Below are 14727 nucleotides of genomic sequence, written 5' to 3'. Positions count from 1 at the left end.
AACCGCTGTTCTACGTGAACGAGGTGTTGTTATGTTTTTACTTCATTGTTCCCGTCTGTCAGGGACTCGACGTCACTTACCAGTCTTGAGTCACCGTCCCTCGCCCAGCCCCGCCCATTCTGGGCAAATTTACTCTGACTTTGTCTCTTTTTCTGCCCTCCATCAGCAAACTTGCACAACAAGGGTTCAGATGGTGCTAAAGGAACGGAAGAGAAGAGCGTGGCAAATAAGAGTGTTTGTCATAAATGGAAACATTTACACCAACAGTGTTGCTGCTGCTCACCATACAGCCACTCACTTCCTCCCTAAAGTCAGGGAGTGTACATTTACTAGTCAGCCTAGGAACACAGACATCTAATTTGGCAGCTGTGGCGCTCTAATCCCCTCCCCTTCCTAAAAGAGGCACGGCCAGCACAGACTATTTCAGTCTAATAATCCAATTAAAAAGCTTAGTGAGGGAGTGGAGGCCATCGAGCAGCCCCCTCCCCCTCCCCTACCCTGTCTCCCTCCCTCCGTTTCTTTGTCTGTGCTTTGCCACTAAAGGCTGAGTCTGTATGAGCTCTTCAGCCGGAGACTCCCTGACTCCTGCTGGAAGCATGAATCAGTTGTCTGACCACTTCATCCTGTCTATTCAGCCACGCCCACTAGGACTGTGTATAATCCAGTGACTGTGTGACATTTCCTGTTATTTTCTATTATATATAACACGAGGTAGAACTCTTATATATATATATATGTATATATATACATATATATATATACATATATATATATATATATATATATGGTATGTATAAAACTCACAGATATGTTGGTACAGCTGGTACAGTGTAATTATATGATGCGTCTTACCTGGAACACCTGCCGGTGTTTTCAGGAACTTTCCGTTGAAGTGAGAAATGACGGCATCACATTTTTCAGTTGACTCCATTCTGAAGTTAGAATAAGACAAAGAAAAACCTCAGCCTTACGTTGGTGATGGAGAGTCCGGTACTTTCTGTGTGTCGGTGGAAACGTTTGTTAATTGACTGGTCAACATTTGACTGGGAGTGCATCCTCAGCGTGGAAAAGCACTGGTACGGTCTTGGCACTTTTTTTCCTATCAGCGCACACCCACGCACACAAGCATTCCTAAGATGCAGTATGTTATTTTTGCTTCTGTCAAACGTCCGGTTATGCAAACAAGAGTGACGGAAGCAGGCGGCTCCACTATAATTAAATGGTGCAGTCATTGTGAAACCATTTTGAAGTGGTTTCCATTTGGCCATAAGTAGACCTTTCTTTCTGAATAGCCAACGTCAAACACCGCCTTGTAATGTTTACCATGAGATAAAATAGACAATAAGTGCTTAATAAAACCTCTTGTCATGAATCGAATGACTGTGTTGAAGCATTTTACACCAACTCCTTGTATCACCATAATGGTAATTTTATGCTGAATAAATAAAAAAATTGGAAAATATTATTATTATTTTGTTCTCATATGCATTTAATGTATGCAGTATTATTAGTTTATATATATACCAGAAATACTTAGGTTAAATGTACAATCAGATTTTTTATAACTCTACCTTTTATTTCAAGCCATGACCAATAACAAAAAACTCCTCTCACTCACTTTAAATGACACTTTGGGGCTAATAAAGGATTTTTTTTTGTTAAATGCTACAATTATATTATAAGAAATTTCTTATAAAGGGTTCATTTTGCCACCAGTGGAAATTTCTTATAAAGGGTTCATTTTGCATTATTCACCGACAGTGCACTGACCTGGCAAAGCCCACTCCTCTGCTGGCGCCGCTGGAGTCTCTCAGGATGCGTGTGGATATGACCTGACCAAAGTGCTTCAACATATTCTCCAGCTCCTGCTCGTCCATGGACATAGGGAGGTTGGAGAGGTACAAGTTGGTGGGGTCCTGTTCTTGTTGCTAAGAGAAGCAGGAAGAAAGAGCTGGTGAGACCCCCATTGTACATAATCAAAGGAGAGGAATTGGGATCTTGATCAGTAATTACTGCCAAATACAGTCGCACATGCAAGTCATTTGAGTTTGTATATTTAACACAAAATTAGAACATCAAATATGGAGCCTAAAATATAAAAACATAGAGGTGGTGTAATAATTTAAAAAATGTATTCTGATTTAATACAGGGTGGCTATGGATATTAATGACTAATCATGACTACTCAAGAAAAATCCATAATACATAAAATGCGAAAAAAATGTGTCTGTTTAATTTCACACATTATTTATTGCAAATAATACATTAATTTTGACAACCCTAAAAAATTTGGGTTGACATAATGATGGAGCCTGAAATGGCTAAAATGATGATAACACAGATGTCATGTCAGCTGTAGGGGGGGACATTTGTCAATCTATTTGGATCACGTTTCAACTTATCAATGTCACCACGTAGAAGAAGAAGCTGCTTTCTTTTAAAATCGACACAGAGTTTATCCCTGGAGTACTAAGTAATCTTTAATGGGGATTAGTATAGTCCTGATTGTTCATGTCTGTTGCTTACTTACTCTGTTGGGAATTTTATGCAGCAAAGGGTCACTGTGAACAGTGATAATTAGTGATTTGCATGCATCTTATGGCGGCGTAAGACTCACATCAGCTGAATTTTTGCTGTTTTAAATGCATCAGCAGAAACAAAAGGCGTCGGCTACATGTCCCCAGGGAGCAGCCTCTCTCCCTCCATTACTATTCATCAATTTTTCTTTGCATTTACAATCAGCAAAAGACCTGCGTAGATTTACCAACCGCAGTGGACCATAATTAACACTCAATGAAACAGTTTGAGAGGGGAATTTTCATTGTGTCACCACTGGATTTTAAATCAGTAATGAGTTACTTTAGGGTTACTGTCTGGGCAGATTAAAACAGGAAGTAGGACCTTTGTCAGGGATTTCATTAAGCCCCGGCAATCTTCTGCAGTGAAGAGTGAGAATGAGGCTGAAGGAGAACTCTCACACTTTATAATAACGTTTGACTTTCCCCACACAAAGATTAAACTCTGGCCTGCCCCTCAGAGCTGCTCTCTTTTGATTAGGTAAAAGTGAAGAGGGTGCAGAGAGGCATGTCGAGATGCCTCACACATCTACCCTGAAAGGAGGAATGAAGTGCAGGGGTTCTTACATATACTGCCGTATAGGAACTAAGTTTCCTTCACTGGTTTCTGTTACCATAACAACCCACAATTATTTACTTCCTCTGCTGGCGTCAGAGACAGATATAATGTCTGAAGTATTTACTGCTTTGCTTCATAGGCCCTCATCTGATAATGTCCTGTATCAAGCTGAGGCAGGATCAGGTGCTTAAAAAGCACCAATACCTGTCTGTCCACATGATGCACGGAGACAGTTAATTTATGAAAAGACAAAGACTCTAAGATGTGTTGAATTGAAGATAGATAATCTATTACAATGTTCTAAGAACAAAACCTCTTATAGTCGCTAGATGTCCATTGGCAGGTGCTGGATGTGTAAATATATATATATATATATATATATACACACACATATACTATATATAGTTCTGGATCCAACTTCTGGATTGACTTTAGAAACACAGTCATGCAATGAATAACTCCACTGGTATGTCACCGCTCTGTCAACAACACCAATCTCTAAATGCTATAATCTGTCTATTGGCGCCAATCATGTCTGAAACCTTGCTGTCAGCCTGGCACGGATCTTTGGCTGACATACCTTTATATGTACTGTATATATAGACCTTCAGCACTTCAACACACGCACACACACACACATACTAATGTAAACCATTCTTAAACAATATCAATAATTAAAAAAAAACTTTTAAACACAATTTAAACACAAAAACAGTAGAGAATTGCAAATATCTGTTTGTTTGTTTGTTTGTTGACTGTTTTCATGGCTTTGCATGTTGAATTCTGAGGCGTCAGCCATTGGCTCTTAAACACCGCAGTCTCTCTTTTTGTCATGAACATTTTCTAGCATTAACATTGGATGGTGACAGAACTAAATTCTTTTGATCGTTTTCTAAAATTTAAAAAAGAAGTTGACAGAGGATTCCCAGCAATGTTTAGTGTCGATATGTGAATCAACTGTGTTTGCGGACCCTTTGATGAGTGCTCCTTTTTTACCTTAAAAGTAAAATTCCTAAAAAGACAAACCCCAGAATATTACTCGTCTGTTCCGTTATACATATGCATTTGTCTTCTGACAGTCTGTTTAATAAAGTTTTAAATTGATTGAGGTTTAACTTTCAAGAAAGTGCACTAACTTTTTTGACAGTTGCAATTAATAATTTTAGAAGGAATACAAGTTTAACGTTTTAAAAGAGACTGCGTTACAGTAAGTAAGAGGAGTCTGGACATGGTTTTAATATAGCAGACTCTCACCAGTGCAGAAACACAGAGAGGGGAGGGTGAGGCAACAATCCATGACATCATTGTCAAACTATGAGAAACAGGAAGTGGTTTCCATGGTGGTGCTAAAAATCCCCAACATGCACCATACTTGCAAGCCTATAGAGTGTCTTTTCAGCCAAGTTTAGTTTAGCCCCAGTACAGGGATTTGACAAGGCCACCTTTAAAAGAGTCTGCTTTTAGTTGGCTTCGTCAGCATTCATTCATTTCAACTAATGTTGTTCAAACAGAATTTTTACATAGAAAATATTTGTGTCAAAGTAATAAAACAAACTAAACTATGATGTAAACTGAAATATTTAACCCTCAATGATGGTAAATGTTAAATTATCTTCTCATTCATGAACAGCGCTGATTAACTTGTAATTGTTGACGTAGTAAATTAAAAATCAGTTTGATATCTTTTTCAGTATTTCGGTTCTGGTTGTCAAAAATAAGGCAACTAAGCTAATTTTTCAAGAACACATGGGCCATGTTTGCTTCGCCATCTGCTTCCTCAGTCTCAAGGGCTTTTTGCCCAAGGAGGTAAACAAGGACACAGTGACCTCACTGGGGTGGGGGTTCTATTTTACAGCATTCAAACATGGCCGTTTGGAAGCTGACCTCAGTGTGGGAAGGATTTTCCACTGTCATCAGAAAAGACTTTCGACATGACATTAATACAGTTTGCTAAAACAAAATGTATCCATAAGGCAGTGGATGAAAAAACTCCAATAGGCTAACCTTTCTACCTTTTAGTATTTTAGGTCACTTTAGGGCACATTCATATTGGTTACCTGTGACCTGAATTATTGCAGAAAATAATTCAAACATTTGCATATATTAATAGTATAGTTTAAGTTTCATACGTTCATATCTTTCAAATCTGCACCATTCTATAAAAATAAAGTGCAAAAATGGTGACCTTAAAAAAGGTGCCAATTAATGAAATGAATGAATGGTTGCTACTCTGAAAAGAAAAACTGAGCTAGATTTCAGCTTGGCCTGGAGGAAACAGTCACTGAAACTTTTATCCAAGAAAGTTGTTGTTTAAATGTTCATTAAAAAGGGCACAACCTCTCACTGCAGATACGTTTTCTACTGTGTGTTTTAATTAATCTGTTTAATATCACTGAGATCTAAAATGAATACATTCTATCTATAATGAGAGCAAATGATTGAGCACATTAAACACTATGCCTGGTTTTCTTTAAAATTCCAGTCACTGGGTGGCCTACAGACCAAGTCACAGGGAGAACACACAAGAAGTCAGCCAGATACAACAAGCATTACTGTAATCTGTCGGACAATTCAGACTGTGGTCAAAACAGTGTTAACGGGTGACAGGTGGGTGTGTGTGATATCAGGATTAGATGTTAAACCCTCACCTTCGCCATCTGAGCTTGGATACCAGTGGTCTTCAGGGCAGCCACAGCTTTCTGAGCAGCTGCCGGGCTGTCGAAGTCCACAAAGCCATATCCTGTGGAGAAAGGCAGCACGGTCAGTACAGTAGTGTGTATGACAAACAAAGACGGTAGAAGCACCAACATGAGGCCGAAACATGTGGCTCTGTGTTTCCTCTGTGAGGCCAATGGTAATGAAATTAAAGATACACAGGGAAGACATTAGAGAAGATGATGTGAAAGGCTAGGAGGACGCAAGTAGGTCTATTGGCCTGTATAGGTTAGATTCTTTGAGCAGTGTCTTGGTCCTTCATGTCGTCTATGTGAGAAACTTCCCCCGATTCGATAACAAAGCCAATATTGCTGTGTTTTGAATTATTAAGATAGATTTAAAGGCTGCTGATGAGAACAGTGTAGGGTGGAGGGGGTCTAATAGGTTAATCGTGGTCGACCAGTTTAGTTGAAAAGGCTGTGCAGGTAGATTGTGAACAATTAAAAAAAGTAGTCTCTCTCTCTCTCTCTTCCCCCTCCTTCTTTGTGTGTATGTGTGGGTGTGTGTAGAAAATGCTGAGGATGCAGATACCAGTGTGACATTCATCACTCAGGTCAGCTTTTGTCGTGGGAGGTACAAACAGGGTGAAACAATAGGTCTTGCCCTGCCCCGCACGTGTCAACAGCTATATTTAACCTAAATTACAGAGAATACGTGAGGGCTCTTTCAGCCACAGGGCTCATATGGATGGACAAAAAAAGTCAACATAAGTTATGGGATGAAATGAGTGGTCACCACGGCAGTAAAATGCAAACTGACATTTATGCAGTTTTTACAACAGATGCCGATCTCGATTTAACCTGCTACATTTATCCAGGCTTGTGGCTGGAACTAGAAGTGCAGGGACATACATCATGACATACTTAGCAACCGGAGACTGAGTACTGCTGCCAACCTGCCTCGCTCAACCAGACCCAGACCTGAGCTTGATGTGATCTGGTTTAATTTAGTTGGGTGGTTCTCAAGTGTTTTATTTATAGTAAACTGTTTCCCTAATAAATGGGAATGGATTCACATGAAACACAACTAATTGGTTTAGTTGGATTTGTGTATTTCTTGTAAATACTGTGTCTTGAAATAGATGTAAACTTAAACAACAAAGATACTGATTTCTTAATCAATATTTGTACATCACAGCTTCAAACAACTCATAGTGTAAATCTATTATATTCAACATTCAAAGACTTTTTTTTTAACTCTAAACCCCGTCGTCTGGACGATTGTGGGCTGCCACACAGTTTGTCTGTACCAGGACTGTCACAGCTAATGATAGCTCTGGTGTCTGTACTCACATCAACATGTTTTAAATTGAGCTAAAACTGTAGGCTTGAAGTGCTGCAGTGATCAAAACATTTTTTTGCATGATGTGCAAATTGTACAGAAATTAAAAATTACCATTGTACGATCCAAACTGCTATTGGAGTAAAGAAAAAATCACAACAACCAACACAGTCACGGTCTCATGATGCTTCACTGAATATTTTTGTACATGTGCAGGTATTTCTCTTTGCACCTGGTGAAAATAAAACTAACTTTTATCTGTAATAAATTAATCCATGCAAATGCATTAAAGTCTTTGACCTTTTGGGTCATACAAAGTTTCAAGTTTTTCAAGACATTTTTTTAAATGTCTTAAAAATATTCATGTCAGGGCCCAGTTGACAGAGAGCAAAAAGTCAGGCCAGGTGGGTAGTTTGCAAGAACCAGAACAAAACCAGCAGTGTCATTCACTAAAAAGGGGAGGAGTTGGCCTTATCTCTAGGAACAACCCACAACTGTGAAACACCGACAAACAAGGGCTGAGGCCTAAAATAACACGAGCAGGGAGAAACCAGCCTGGCTATCTTGTTTTCCCACATGATCTGATCTGATCTGATCAAGACAACTTCCATTCACTGGATATATGTGGTGAAAATGTACCGTCATCATGTCTCACAGCAAGACGGTGCATCAGAACAGCACCTCCAATGTTTTTATTCAAAAATACAGCAATAGGTGTGATGTTGTTGAAAAGAATAAAACACAAAAGCATGTCACACCTTTGCATTTGTTGGTAGTCTTGTCCAGGATGGCCTTTGTTGATACTATTTTGCCGTACCTAGGGGAGGAGAGGAAAGGCCTTTTTAGGGATTGTTAAAGGGATTATGTACCAGACAGAGCTTTTGACAATAGTCAGAGAAGGTTGAGCAACAATCTATGACATCACTGAGAAAATATGCGAAACAGGAAGCGGTTTCCACGTGGTGCTGTAAATCCCCATTATATGTCCGCAAAGCTCATTGAGTGTATGTTTGAACTGCTCGTTTAAAAAGACTAACTTAAACATTATATTCCTTAAAATGAAACAGATTTAACAATGGATACCTGAAATAGACTTTAAAAAAGATTGGATACAGAAACGTTCACCATGCAGTCACAGTTTTGAGGACTTCAAAGAGAGAGCTCTTGCTCTCAGAACATGCAGTATTCCCAGTATTCCCAGACATTAATCATGTTAAAAAACCAATAAATGCATATACAATAATTTTAAGCACCTGAACACTCCCTGTGTTCTGAGGATTGGCTTCTGTTACTATAGCTTTGTATTGTCACAGGTCGGGCTTTTATGTTGAGCACAAAAGACAAACTTTGATGGGTATAAGCCTATTGTAAGGGACGACAATCCACAGTCTACAATGCATTTGACCTCACTTTGTAGTTAGCTTGGTGAACACTCGAACAACAGCAACTGTAAAGGGGGCTAAAAATGTGGGAGTGTCCAACTCACTGGTGTAACATGTCACTTCCTGTTTCCTTGATATAGTAAAATGTGCCTTTAAGAACTTTATGGCTTATTATTCAGAAGGTAATCATTAATTAAGCTTCTTCAATTAGCACATTATATATTCAAATTAAGTGATCTAAAATAGTGGATATCATTTTTGAGGGTACATTTAACAGCTATGCACAGACATTAATATTATTATTATTATTATCTGACCCCATATTACCCCAATATACCCTATTAGCCATTGCAGGAGAATATTGCTTCACTGTGACATCCTATCATAAATAATCACAAATTTGCATATTTTATGCTTCCTGATATATATTCCCATTCTATATATCTAAATCCCAGAATTAGTAAAGAAACAAATGTATTCCTGCTGCATCCTTTAAAACAAACGAGTTAAACAAGCTAAATCTAGCAATAACTACATGTTGAATCAATATTGGACCCGTTCTAAATAAGCTAAAATAATCACTTTCTGATAGTCCCTAACGAACAATGGGAGCGTGGTACTCACGGCTGACAGAGTTTGACCAGGTCATGATCTGTGGTTGACGAGGACAGACCACGAATGTAGAGGTTTGTTTTGCTGAGTTGGTCACAGCCTGCCGTGCTGCTGCTGCTGCTGCTGCTGTTGTTGGCACTACTGTTGGTGCTCGGGCTGGGTGGAGCCATGGGGTGTGATAATGTAGCAACAAGTGGCTTGAATAGGAAAAAAACAACATTTTAGTTAGCAGTGGTTGACAATATGAAAGAAATCAAAACAGCCAAGAGTTATTTAATCTCTGAACACAAACTGGTGATTGTTGTGGTGTTTAGAAATGTGCTTAAATGTGGTTCACATACTAGCAGGTAGTATGTGAACCACAGCATTGACCAACAAAGTTCTGCACGCAGTACACAAGCGTGTTTTAAAAGGCAGAGCATTTTTTTAAACTATGGTTTTATATAAGACTCTTTTGTACACTTCTTTAAAATCACAAGGACAAGACCAAAAATGGAATGAGGTTTGGTCATCAGAAAAAGAAAACCACAAGTGAAACATAAGTATATACCTTAAATAATGTCATTTATATTAGATAATGTAATCTAGTTAACTAAAAAGTAGATTTTTTTTTAAAGTGGAAGTCCATAAAGATAAGACACAATAAGAGGGAATGACCCATATAAAGTGGAAGTAAAGTCCATAAAGACACAATAAGAGGGAATGACCCATATTACAGAAAAAAGACAAGGACAGTTGTGGGAAGGACAATTAGCACCAGTCACTTTTATTGATTGATAGTCTCTAAATTCAATGTTTTCTGTGTTTATTCATTCATTTTCAAATTTTCTAATCCCTCACTGTTTTGCAGCAGTCAATGATGGAAATACACCGTTGTGAAACCAAACCCTGGGAGGGCTACAGTACAGACAACTATTCACACTCACACTCATACCCACGGTCAATTTAACACATCCAATTAATCTAATCCCTAATCTTTAATCTTTTGGACTGTGGTAGGAAAGCACCTAAAGAAAACTCTTACACGTAGAGATGACCTGGAGAAGCATCCGGGATTGAACCTGTTTTGCTGTAAGGCAAGAACACTGACCTGTGTTTTACCTTAGATTTCTTTGCAAGTTTATTTGAGAGACAAACAAAACGTAGCTGTGTTTTCGTATCTGTGGCTTGTCTATCAAAACAGGACATAATTAAAGTTTTGATACAACATTGTCGGAAGTATACAGCCCCACAGGTCCAAGTCAGCTATAGTTCACATGGACCTGTCCTGCTGTGATTAACCACAGGCCCAGACATGTGTGTCACAAGGTGCATTCCTTATATCCAATGAACAATGACGAGTCTTATAAGCTCAATGCCTAACTTAATTTTGTGGGAAACTTTTAAAAGATTTTGATAATTAAATGTACAGTATATAAAACAATAATGTTCTATCAGACAACTCAATATACGTATGAACCTGTGTGCTTGAACTGTTTTGAAAGCGATCCCTGAAAACGCTTCCCATTCAATAATAACAAAGACTTCCTGCATATTCTGCAAGAAACAACAAAGCAGAATCTGAAACATTACTGCACCTGAGTTATATTATTTATGTTCTGCATTAAAAGTCCAGTGTAAAATATTCAGGAGGCATAACTAGACAGATAAATAAACATACTACCTTCACAGTCGGTGCCAAGAGTTTTTAGCTTTGGTGTCAGTGTCACATTGATGTCACGCAGATGCAGTATGTCAATAAAAAAAAAAAAACAGTCTCTTGACATTATTGAACCTTAATATATATACACATATATATAAGTATATATGTGTGTGTATATATATATATATATTTACACACATATATACTTATATATATATATATTTACACACATATATACTTATATATATATATATATAGTTTCATGTTTACAAGCGACAAATGTCCTGTGTGTGAAAGCACTTTCTCCTTCAGAGATTTGTCTTTAACTTTGCTATCTGATACTACCACCCCCCGCTCCCCATTCACCCCATCTCTCTCTCTCTCTCTCTCTCTCTCTCTCTCTCTCTCTCTCTTTGTCCATGTCTCTCCCTTTCTTTCACTCACTGTGAGTAATAACAGGCTCAGAGGAAGATGAAGGAATCCCAGGCATGAGGCGGTGACAGGAGAGAGCAAACCCTTGTCTGGACTTTAGCCTACAGGATGTTCTCTCATGACTCGCTGCTTGACTACCTCACATGCTTTCACTGTAAAAATAGTTAAAAAGGCACAGTATGCATAATATTAATGATAACTATTTTAATAAGAATAATTAGTATTACTATGCCTAATAATGATGTCAGGTCATGGGATTCAAATGATTTTACTGCAACAGAAAAAATAAGCACTCCCTGCTTTGCTTAAAGGCAAGTACAGAACCCGACAGCAAGACACAGAAACAATAGTCCCTGAATATTGAAAAAAAAAAAAAAAACAAAACAGGTAGGTTTAAATACAAACCCACATTCTTAGTCCTATCACAAAAAAATATGTTTACTGAAATCAAAGTCAAACACAACAGCTAAACTTCTACTTATGGAACAATTTCTTCCATTTAATTCTGCAAATAATTCTGGAATAAAACAATGAGTACCACATCAGTCATTTCAATCATGCATACTTAAATACTTTTTCAATAAATACAGTTTGACCTAGTTTCAATTTAAACAATTTAAAAGAGTTACAAACAGGTGTATTTACTAAAATATATTTAATATAACTTTTCTCTTCAATGACTGAAACTGGAGACTCTTTGACCTGTGTGGAATAAAGTCAAGGACAAGACTGTCCTTCGAGAAACAAGAGACCTGTGTTCCCTTTGGTTTCTTTTTATGTATATGTTAAAGTAACAACCGGTGCCATTCATATGCCTGACTGAATGCACTAGATGCAATACTGTGACAGACCACGATGGGAGAGGACAGCATCTTATCAGCCAGTTCCAGACCAACAGAGCCTGTCATATCCGAGCTGGAAATGCATAAGGCATCCAGTAACAAGCCTCGCCCAATAGAGATTCAACCACAGGATGAAGGGCTTGAATACGGCAGTGTAAATGTGGGCATTCAAATCTTCTCTGAGGGGAATTTTTCCTTCAATCATCATTTAGTCAAACATTATGCTGTAGACATTAAAACCCATTAAAATAATGTATTAACTTCAAATTGATTGCAAACAAATGTAAAGAAAAATGCGAGTGTTTTGCTGTGCGTATGTCTGTAAGGTGTTGCCAATAGTGTTTAAAGACACACAACTGTGAAGTGATTCAAATGCTCATAATAAATGAAATGGGATGAAATTATTTCAAACTCCTGAAAAGGAGAAAAAAGGATCGGTACGGAATGTTTTACATGTCTTTCTAGAACGGCAGGATTTAAAATATTCAATTTTAAACAAATGTGAAATGTTTCACAATGTTTGGTGTCTATTAGTTTGGCTAGAGACTGAAACAAATACAGGAGTTTTTTTCACTTGCTAACCTAATTTGTTCTTTACTTCTGTAGTCTTTTAAATCAACTATTCGGAAATATGATGTTGACATCTATTTTAACCAGCAGTGTGGCAAATTCGAAACACTGATGGAAAGTACCTCTGTTTAGCTTGACAGGTGAAGTCTGTAACGTATAAAAGAAACAGTAGCATTGATATGGTTGCAACAGTCAGACGACTGATCAAAGTACCTTGTTAATTTTATCTGTATTATAACGTTGTGGGATGTCTCTGGAATGACGCTTTTTCCATGAAAATTGAAACTGATATCATATGAATGGAATGAGCCGTCGCCTTGGGCTTGTATTTACTTTGTAAACTAAAGGAGTGCTTCCTGTTTACTTCCTCTACTTCATATTTGCAGTCCGACTGGTACGTCCACTTTATACAACCAAACAGGGATTTATTACACACATACACCGTATTTTAAAACCACACTGTGAGGAGTTTACATGCTGTGGCTCATCTAATTGACTATTCCCTTCCAAGAGTGTGGGAAAGGATATGGTAGCTCCTGGACACAAATAAAAAACAAAAGGTGTTTGGATTTTCTTGTGTGGGCTAGTGTAAAACACTCAACTTGATTCAACATTCCAACCTCTCTGGGAAAGGTCATGATGTAGGTAAAAAAGAGCATATTCTGAGGCAGTGAAAACAACGTTACTTCCTTGTGGTCACATAACCAATATTAAAATAAATTAGATACAAATGTATCTGTAAAAACAATGGACTCCCTTTTTCAAAGTTTAAAAATAAATATTACAATAAATGTATAACATTTATTTAATAGTAGTGTGGAAACGTATGTTTCTTCAGTTTGGTATTTTTTTCTCGAGAGAAAAAATAGAGAAAGGGTTCCGCCCATTTGCGTTTAACAATAAGCACATTTTTTCAGTTTATACATTCGGTTTAGGTATCATCTCAATAATATCGTGACTAGCATTAATTTGGCTTACGATTATGTTACTATGATTTCATCAGCATCCCTTGACTCATTTAAGCATATTCAAACACAACACATGCACATTAATTAGACAGCATCAGCCCAGTACATCGGCCTGTATCAACAACATTATCTGACGTGGAGCCCAGCCCGAGCTGCAGGTTCTCTCATTATGTTTATTATTGTCCAAACTGAAGCGGACTGCGTAAACACGGCGCTTCCATAACAGAAACACATAAGTGAAAGTTTATTTCTGTAAAAGCGTATCTTTTACTGTACGCGAAGGATTTATTTAGATCCAGAAAACTACAGGAGCATATTTGGTTTTCATTTGAGGGACGTTTCGATTAGGGCTAATGTAAATATTAGCTTGTTTACCTGTTTGCGATATGGGGTCCTCAGTGGGTTTCCAGTATTAGCAAAAATCATCCTCAGCTCGAAAAAGGAGTGTTGCTTTTTAGTTAAGCTAAATGAAAACACACAAAACTTCTCATAGAAGTAGAAAAAAATAGTTGACACAAACTTCCTCCTTACTCCGCTAAAACACACAGAAACAGGTCTATGTACATATTAGCTGTATACATGTTCTTGTTTTCGTCGACTCTCCAGCGACAGAAAGCTCCGTAAATTGTCCCAACTTGGACCGCCCAACCCCGCTGCTGACCTGACTGGCTTCATTGATTTGCAGTCGGGACTGCGCAGGACGTGCACTGCTACGGTGGAAGAAACCATTCAACCTGTCGTAGGAGGGGTGATCCTCAGAAATTGGGTTTTACGAAACACAAATGGGTCATTTAAACTTAAATTATTCTATCAGTGTATCAAATGTTTAGGACAGTAAAACACATATTTCTGTTTTTGATCCGCTAAGTTGCTAATTTTATCTACGACGACGACATTTAGACCTACCTTTCCCTCTCTTGTAGTTTGTGTATAAAATGTCGCATACCAAGCATTCCACCCGGTTCCGCGTCTGATACCATTAGATATGAAATTTTGACAAGTTTCATTTTCTTAAAGATTAGGCAGGTACTTTAAAAAGAAGTCAAACATTTTAGCGTATGCTTTACCTGATTTTTGCTCAAGTTTTATGAGGAAACACACTTTTGCCAAAAGCTAGTCCACTATTACACACTGTCCTCATGCTGGGT

At 37.9% G+C, this 14727-nt stretch overlaps 1 protein-coding gene across 2 annotated transcripts in view; it reads right to left on the bottom strand.

The window, feature by feature from the left end:
- Positions 1-14005, bottom strand: part of rbms1b (RNA binding motif, single stranded interacting protein 1b) — a 17961-nt gene extending 3956 nt beyond the window's left edge. The window contains exons 1-7 of one of the 2 annotated variants that reach the window (XM_008328698.3): positions 13955-14005; positions 9138-9322; positions 7890-7948; positions 5784-5875; positions 1771-1928; positions 853-932; positions 81-196 (exon numbers count right to left, since the gene is read on the bottom strand). In XM_008328698.3, the coding sequence (XP_008326920.1) occupies positions 81-196; positions 853-932; positions 1771-1928; positions 5784-5875; positions 7890-7948; positions 9138-9322; positions 13955-14005 (741 nt within the window). Of the gene's footprint in view, positions 1-80; positions 197-852; positions 933-1770; positions 1929-5783; positions 5876-7889; positions 7949-9137; positions 9323-11211; positions 13913-13954 lie in introns of those variants that run through there. The other variant, XM_025063608.1, reaches the window with a different exon arrangement.
- Between the last annotated feature and the right edge of the window lie 722 nt (positions 14006-14727).

Source organism: Cynoglossus semilaevis, chromosome 16 (genome assembly GCF_000523025.1).
Source record: "Cynoglossus semilaevis isolate Cse_v1.0 chromosome 16, Cse_v1.0, whole genome shotgun sequence".
Taxonomy (NCBI): Eukaryota; Metazoa; Chordata; class Actinopteri; order Pleuronectiformes; family Cynoglossidae; genus Cynoglossus; species Cynoglossus semilaevis.
This window is presented reverse-complemented; position numbering and strand designations above follow the sequence as displayed.